This window comes from Megalobrama amblycephala, linkage group LG16, assembly GCF_018812025.1.
Source record: "Megalobrama amblycephala isolate DHTTF-2021 linkage group LG16, ASM1881202v1, whole genome shotgun sequence".
Taxonomy (NCBI): domain Eukaryota; kingdom Metazoa; phylum Chordata; class Actinopteri; order Cypriniformes; family Xenocyprididae; genus Megalobrama; species Megalobrama amblycephala.
The window spans coordinates 43,260,333-43,269,706 of NC_063059.1; the positions used below are offsets into that span (position 1 = coordinate 43,260,333).

Here is a 9,374-nt window from a genome sequence, read left to right on the forward strand (position 1 = left end):
AAATCGCTGACTCTCCCCCAGACACAGCAGAGCTGCTACAGATCATGTACAGGTCAAAAACAGATCTACGGCTCCAGCTGAGATCACAGAGAAACTCAAGCCACCAAGAACGGAGATGAGAAGAACTGTTGCGGGCGGTCGCAAGGATGTTTTATGTGTTTACTAGCTAGTTACAAGGTTCTGGGTGGTTGCTAGGGCATTGCTATGTTATCAGTACACTGCCCTAAGCAAACAGAGCCTAATGTTGTGAATACATCTCTACATCTTCATCAGTCTTTCTCTCTAAAACTCATATGACATGTTTGAGAGACAGCGACCGCAGCAGCAGATAAACCACAAACAGGTGCATTTATGTCAACACAAATTGCTTCATCTTTACGTGCCTGTAGCTTTGAGCTCATTTATATGCTAGAAGACATCATGTTGCATCTAAGGCACATGCAGATTTGAGTCCAATCAGATGCTGTGTAGAATGAGAATGCCTGACACCACATGCCTATAGTGTTAGCTGTCAATCATGTCCACGGATGTGACGTAAACAAAAGCCTACTGGCTATTTAGAAAAAAAAAAAAAACAGAACAAGCCCTTTGAAGCGTCCTGCACAAACTTCCTGTTTCAATAAGACCTACATCAGCACATCATGGTTTTGCTCCTTATATTATGGTTTAATGTGAGTTCAGGGTGTGTTCACACTTGCCAGGTTTGGTTAGATTAAGACAAACTTAGTGTGGTTCATTTGAATAAGGTGTTTTCACACTTGGTCCTTTTCTGGGGTCTGAGCACATGATTTTTGGCCACTCAAAACGATCTTGGACCACTTAAAAGCAAACCGAACCGAGACCGTCTCGGGAGGTGGTCTGAGTCTCCCTTTCAGCTTTTGTGCAAACAAGCTCATTCAACAGCATTTGTAGCAATGTTGTTTTTAAAATCATAACAATAATAATAATAATCTTTACAAACAAATATCTTGGTTAGTGAGGCACATATAATGAAAGTGAATGGGATTCAATTCTGAAGGCCGTAAGGTCAGGCATCAATCACTGAACTGGACTAGATCCAAAAAACAACAAACACAAAGAGGTCTGAGACCACATTCCCACTTAAGTGGGCAAAAAGAGGGTCTGAGTCCTCTTTCAGGCACAATCAGTATGAACAGAACTTTTTCACTTGGTTTCACCTCTTGGTCCACTTAAAGGAGTCTTAAAGAAACCCTGAAAAAATGAACGCGACATGGACCTAAGACGTCTAAACGAACCAAAAACAGGATATGATGTCACAAGATAAGGACAGAATGCTCAAGCATACCTGTTTTTTCTCGTCATAGTTGCGATGTTGCCCATTACAGTTCAGCTGCCGTTTTGACTCCTTTATAAGCTCTTCACGGTTAAAAATGACAGTATGAACCAATACTAAATGAATTATTTTCTGTTTTGCTCCAAGAGAACAAGTGTGAACACACCCTTTAGTCACGCTACATAAACTGACGATGAGGTTAAAGTCACGCTTTGGTTACTACACGGTTTGAATTCTTAGATCTTGGCAAGTTACTCGCTTAAAGCAGCTTGTGTTTGTGTTCATTTCAGTCTACTCACTGTTTTTGAGGGGCAGCGGTGGGACGTCTCTTTTCTGGCTCTCTTTCGCTGGTCTGATCCGAGGTGGAACGTCCGGGACTCGATCTGTGTCCGAGAGATCATCCGCAGGAGAGCTGAGATGAGGACAGACAGAAGAAGAAGAGTCATCATTATCCAGCGCAGAGGACAACCTGTGGAGAAAACTGATCCGCCTACAGAACTTCTTCATTCTGGAGCGTCAGTGCAAATGGCAGACAGAGAAGCGCTCCATTCTGACATTTGCAGAGAGAACAGGAAAGTGTGTCTCTCGGGTTCGTGTCGCAGCACGTCTCTGTGACTTCAGAAGCACCTGACACAACAGGTTCAATGAGATCTACTCGATACCGATCAACCAACACACCTGTACTGAGCTTCACATGAGTCACTCAACAGGTGAACAGACAGACTACTACACACACAGTAATCAAATCCATGTTAGCATAATTACAACAGAATTAAAAACATGCAAGCTGCTCTAGGAAGTTATTATTAAATATAAAATTAAAAGGTGTGCTATAATGCCCCTTTCACAAGATGTAATATAAGTATCTGGTGTCTCCAGAATGTGTCTGTGAAGTTTCAGCACAAAATTCCCCACAGATCATTTATTATATCTTGTCAAATTTGCCCCTATTTGTGCTGTTTTTGTGTGTGTCCCTTTAAATGCAAATGAGCTGCTGCTCCCGCCCCCTTTCCAGAAGAGGGCGGAGCTTTAAAAGCTCAACAACAACAAAGCTGGAGAATCTCACGCAGCCAAAATGACGACGGTGTTCAGCCTTACATGGTTCAAATCGGAGTCGACACTGATGGAGAGACTCAGGAAGAAGTTACAACTTTCAGAATGAAACTGGACGTTTCTGAATGGTTAGTGGATAAATTTATGTAGTTGCTGTGGAGTTGATTCAACTCATCCACTAGCATGTGCCGTCATGTTCATCTTTTGTGTTGAATTGACCCTCGTTTGTGAAGTAAAATGACGGCATGTCAACAACACTCTACTACAACAACTCTTCTTCTTACCGTCTAATAAAACACATAATATATTAAAGCATCTTTGGTGTTTCCATGGTTTCTACAGAAGTAAATCTGGAAATCGAGGGTAGCGCGGATATGTCGTCACATGGGCCGTTACACTGGTTGAAAAATAGCTGATTTCTCTGGATTTAAACATTGTTGGAAACATTTGGGATAATGTAAGTACACAAGCCTACAAATATATAATAAGTTTTTTGATATTTTAATACAAAAATCTTACATATTGTGCCTTTAAAAGATCCAAAAAGACATAAAGGCTTTGTAAAATGAATCCGAGCTGTTTACCATATGTGATGTGTTTATATATGAATAAAAGCGTAAATCTGTTCATCATATAAAGCGATCATATCTCCTCACACGACTAGCTTGAATTATATTGCAGTGCTTCCCACTCATAGACTTTACTTGGGCAGGCCGCCCAGGTATAATAACGGCCGCCCAAGTATATTTGGAGACACATTTTTGCTTTTATTATTTTTATCCTCTTATACTTTTATATCCACGCCAGATAACATGTAACATCACATGTAGTAGACCATTTTTGTGCCGTGGGTATATAGAAGGATTTTTTTGCCCGGCTACCACCGCAAGTATATTTCAAACCTGTGGGAAGCACTGTATTGATTCATTTTATGACGCATTTATGACCTTTTCGGCTCTTCTAAGGTTTGGTTACATTTGATTTCATTACAAATATCTTCATTTGTGTTTTGAAGATGAATGAAAGTCTTATGGGTTTGGAACAACATGAGGTTGAGTAAATGATAAGAGAATTATTTATACAATTCTAAATTATAACCTACAACACACAGTAAATAAGTGTTTCCTGTGTAAATGTGAAAATAGGGAAAACTTGGCCACGTTTTGACAGTCGTCTGACATTCACAGCGATTCACAGGTTTATTTCAGTATCTGAGCAGCGTTTGTTGAAGGTTTATCAGACTGTAAACACATTTCCTTATGTGTGTTTAAGATCAGGCCCATGTGGACGGTCAAACAATGGTGCTTCCTGTGACCCTGAGGAACAACTGACCACCGAGAGAGAGAGAGAGAGGCGAAAACATCTGCCAAATACTGAGTTTTGAATGAACCCTTAACTTGTGCTTTAGCTCTGTAACTTTGACTGCATTTCTAAATGATTACAGAATTCTGCTCGTGAAGCATTGAACCGATTAACAGAAGAAAAGACCTCAGGAGAACCAGGAAAAACCAGAGTGTTAAAATCACTGACGTTAAAGAATAACCACTAACCAAAGACCGGCACAACGAATGCTGAAGATACTCATTCAGACGGATTCATTGTTCTGTTCTGCTTTCACATCCTCAATTCAGCCAACAATTTCATATAATCATCAAAAAAAAGGAAAGATTTTCTTCAAAATATGACTCTATTCTCGCATCCTGGACTTTCTGGACAAACTAAAAATATATATATTTACGTACAAATGAGGAATACAACCAGTGATTCATCTTAAGGAGGCAATAACATGAGAATTGCATGCAATATAAGGTTTCATGCATTTACTCTTTAACTGCAACCCAACTGTTGAACATGACAGGATCTGCAGAGCTAGAGAATCCGAGTCAGCTTTATTTCTACAGCGTTTATATATGATACAGATCGATTCAAAGCAGCTTCACAGTAATATGCAGGAAAATAATGATGCAAACTGCAGCATCTCCGCTTCCTTCCACTGTAGAAAAACAAAGTCAAAATATCCCAGTACGGTCATTGCTGATTATATCATTCGGAGCCAGAATCTGTGATATCAAGGTCCCGCCCACACTCCTGATCCCGCAGACTCATTCGCTAGCACAGCTGTCAATCATGACGTTACAACCCGTTTTTAAAGCACCAAACAATGAAGTAAAACCAAAAACACTGGGAAACCGAACACTCGAACATACGTCTGTGTAATAAGAACTACCTAAAATGACAGAAAATGTCATGAAATGGAACAAAAATATATTGAGTGTAATTTGATTTTTTTGGTTTGGTTCACTTGAAAGGTTTTTTCAAGCGCAAAGCACTGAAACCCTATTATATTTGTAAGAATTTTTATTATTATTATTCTGTGCAGCCCAAACCGTAAGACCTAGAGACTTGAAACTTGGCAAAATGGTAGATCTCATTTTGGGGACGCACTGACACGATATCGCCCTGATCTGCCAAAGGGGGGCGCTATAGCGCAAAAAAAAAATAATACAAAAAATAGGACACATTTTTGACCATAACTCACTAACCGTTCTCCGATCTCATTTATACCATACCATTTTTTCCACCATATTGGATTTTGTCCAAAACCTACTTTTGCGAACCTATGTTCACGACGGGGCGCCCAATAGTGGCCGGAGCCACTTTTACTAAAATGGCTCTTTAATGGAATGAGATATTTTCACCAAACTTGGTACACATGTGTAGGAGCTCAATCTGAGTTTGCCCACTTGCTCATGAAATTAGGAAAGCATATGCAAAATATGATTCTAAATAAGCATGCAAACTTAATAAACAATAGGTGGCGCTATAACAGTTGAAAAGCTTTAAAAACCATATATATCTCCTTAGTAAATTGCCCGTAAATGGCCTTTTCATCTCTGATCTGGATGGTTACAGGCTTGCTATAGAAAACAATTTAAAGCTTGAAGGCCTTAAAGCACTTGAAACCCATTAATTGCTGCTTGCAGCTATATTTAATTTATTATCGGAATTATAAACACACCGGCTAGTCACGCAAATTGGCGTATTGAGTTGATTTTGACTAAAAGCCTGATTGGCCATTGTGTTTACGTGTTCACAGGGGCATAGTTTGTGGGGGGGATGGGGGGAGGTAACCCCCCCAATATTCAAAGCCATCAGTTACAACCCCCCCCCATACAATACAACCATAGCAACGTTCAACCCCCCCAAAGTTGAAACCAAATCTACGCCCTTGCGTGTTCAACAAACATGTCTGTGATTGGCTACATGCTCAACGCTGCAAAAACACGTAAAAAGAAACCTTTGACGCTCTTCACAAATACACACAGGTTTGAAAGCATCACCAATCAGCAGGTACCAGATTGACCCGGTTCTCGGTACTGAAGAAAGGCTGGTATTGTTACATTTTAAGCACCAGCTTGGTATGAAGTACAGGTGCTTTTGACAACCCTAATGCAAACTACATCAAATATGAGACAGCTCTTTAAAAAAAGGCAGCAGAGTGATTACTCATCATGTGACAGCAGCTGATGTTGATCTTCATACAAACATCCTTTTGTAGATCACACAATGACTGAAGAAGTTTCACTAGTTCCGATGTCATTGTGAAAACAGACACTGCTGCATTCTGGGAGCTTGAGCTTCAACCCACCAGACCTCATGATAAAGCTTTTCCACCTCATCTGATGGTACAGATCTTATGAATTAAAATCACTGATAATGGCCTGTGTATTATAACAACTAATATACAAATACAAAGCACACTGGTGGACAAACGTTTGGAATAATTAATGTTTTTGAAAGAGTCTCTTCTGCTCAAGGCTGCATTCATTTAACCAAAAATACAGTGAAATATTATTACAATTTAAAAGAACTGTTTTCTATTTGAATATTTTACTAAATATAATTTATTCCTGAGATGGCAAAGCTTTTCAACAGAATTTTCATTAATGCTTTTATTCATCAAGGACTCATTAAACTGATCAAAAGTGACATTTATAATGTAACAAAAGATTATATTTCAAATAAAATAGTTCTTTAGAACTTTCTATTCATCAAAGAATCCTGAAAAATAAAATGAATGACGGTTTCCAAAAAAATATGACTTTTCAATTTGGAAATGTTTCTTGAGCATCAAATCATCATATCAGAATGATTTCTGAAGGATCATGTGACACTGAAGACTGGAGTAATGATGCTGAAAATTGAGCTTTGATCACAGGAATAAATTACACTTTACTATATATTCACATAGAAAACAGCTGATTTACATTGCAATAATATTTCACTATTTTTACTGTATTTTTGATCAAATAAATGCAGTTTTGGTGAGCAGAGGAGACAAAAATATTTTTTTTTTTAAAAGTCATGATTATGCCAAACAGAGGACCGGCAGTGTATTTGTATCATTTCTAATCAACTTTTTATAATCTAATCTACATTTTATTTAATATGAACCCTGATAATTATGGTACTTGTAAAGCAAGATTTACCATAAACATCTCAACCATACAGTTGACTTTTCAGACAGAAAATAAACCTGTGACCAAAAAAAACTTAAAGGCCTTGAAGCACTTGAAACCCATTAATTGCGGCTTGCAGCTATATTTAATTTAATTTATTACCGTAATCATAAACACACCGGCTAGTCATGCATATTAGCGTATTGAGTTGATTTTGACATTAAAGCCTCTGATTGGCCATTGTGTTTACGTGTTCAACAAACATGTCTGTGATTGGCTACAATGCTCAACGCTGCAAAAACATGCTGTAAAAAGAAACCTTTGATGCTCTTCACAAATACACACAGGATCGGTTAAAAGCATCACCAATCAGATCACAGAATCCTGAAAAATAAAATGTATCACAGTTTCCACAAGAATATGAACTGTTTTCAACATTGATAATAATCATAAATGTTTCTTGAGCAGCAAATCATCATATCAGAATGATTTCTGAAGGATCATGTGACACTGAAGACTGGAGTAATGATGCTGAAAATTCAGCTTTGATCACAGGAATAAATATACATTATACAAAATATACATTATGACCAAAAAAAAAAGAAAAAAAAAAGTCATTTTTTACAATTTGAAGAAAAATAACAAGTTTCGATCCAATTAACACGACCTTTAACCTGAGGATGACCTTCTGTTCCTGTCATTAGTGCACTTTAAGTGATGCATAAGTAAAGAAACGATCAACATGTCATGAAAAATAAAATTCATCCTGAATGTTTTCTTAATAAATAACAATCTCTTATTGTGAATGATTTACCAGCGCACGTTACTCTACGAGAAATAATGTTTATCTATAATCTTTCACTAAAACGGCTCTAAAACAAAGTATGTGCACAAAAACATATTATTAACCAATAATATCACAGCCTATAACATCAAACCAGGTTTTAGGAAGCACACAACTGAAATTGTGCGAAAGTTTATTCATAAAATCCGCACACAAATTACTTTTTAACGGTTTAAGTCAGGAAACTGACACCATTCAAAAGAGACATCAGGAATGATAAGGAGTTTCCATACTGATGCACAGCAAAGCAAACCTCCATCTGAAATGAGCCAAGCAACAGTACAGAGCCAACAAACAAACAGAACATGTCTTTCTGTACTGAACGGTCAGTCGCTAAACGCCAGGAAGTGAACCAGAGGTCAACCGCAACCATATATCAGTAGGAAGTTAGTGATGACTGCTAGATTTTGTGCAAACAATCAAACAAAGTGAGAGACAGAGTGCATTTATAACTGCAGAAGATGGACGTGGACACACACACACACACACACACAGAGAAAGAAACGAAACGAACACAAACCTGTGGTTTTACAGTGCAGCACTTCAGCTCAGAAACACTGTGTGATGCCATCGGAAACTAACGTGACGCTCTGAAGAGTAGCAAACACTCACAAAACACCACAGCACTGGCCAATATCACGGCACTAACATCATCCATCATCCAAAACAAGACGTGACGGCACTATACAGAAAGCCTCAACACACACGCATCCAGAACTTATCGTCAAAAAAATAAAGAGCAAACAGAAACAGAACAACAAACGCTCACTTCCACATTGAACTTACGTGCTCAAACATGCCAAATAAGGCCATTACAGACTGATGAGAGCGGCAGAAATCCCGTTACACAGGAACGAACGCAGGTCTGGAGGAGAGAGATGAGCAGATACGGTCCAGTAAACAAGTGTGAAAAACACCCGAGGTAGTCGGAGAACCACGGCAAGAACGAGTCAACGCGACCTGAAGCGACCACAGAGAACAGACGGAAGTGGAAAACACTTTTAGACGCGAGACCTTCAAAAAAACACAACAGAGAGCTTCCTGAATTCTGCCTCCTGCCTCTCATGTTCACAGATCTCAACATCACAAGATCACACGCAAACATTCAACAAATCACATTTTGTAGAATTAAAAATTAAACCTGCATTTATGCATTGTGGAATATTTTTGTTTTTATATAAAAATATATTTTTTAATTTTTTTTAATTTTTGTGGAATATTCTTATTATGTGTAATGCGAAGAATATGATTATTATTTGAATTGTAAAGCTTTCATACTACATAAGAGACTTTAAATCAATATTACAGCAATCCTTATTAAAAATTAAGGAATTCAATAAAAAAATTAAATAATTATATTATATTATATTTTGGCTATATATAAAATAAAAAATATATATAATATTATAATACAATATAATATATTATATTATATTATGGCTATATATTATAAAATAAAATAATAAAAAAATAATTACTATATAATGAGCATTATTGAGAAACAAACTCAAAGGTAAAATATTCAGATGCATTAATAATGTTTTTTTTGCAAAGTAATTACAATTTGAGAGAAATTAAAAAAATAAAATAAATTAATTATATTATATTATATTATATTATATTATATTATAAAATAATAAACAATTAATTACTATATAATGAGCATTATTGAGAAACAAACTCAAAGGTAAAATATTCAGATGCATTAATAATGTTTTTTTTT

General features: G+C 37.0%; 1 protein-coding gene across 6 annotated transcripts in view; it reads right to left on the minus strand.

Annotated features, from left to right (window-relative positions):
- The window catches only part of LOC125249731 (arf-GAP with Rho-GAP domain, ANK repeat and PH domain-containing protein 1), a 74,882-nt gene that overhangs the window by 41,456 nt on the left and 24,052 nt on the right, over positions 1-9,374 (minus strand). For 4 of the 6 annotated variants that reach the window (XM_048162080.1, XM_048162083.1, XM_048162081.1 and 1 more), the window contains exon 3: positions 1,594-1,706. In XM_048162080.1, coding sequence (XP_048018037.1) covers positions 1,594-1,706 — 113 coding nt within the window. Of the gene's footprint in view, positions 1-1,593; positions 1,707-8,171; positions 8,374-8,437; positions 8,678-9,374 lie in introns of those variants that run through there. The other 2 variants (XM_048162084.1, XM_048162085.1) reach the window with 2 other exon arrangements.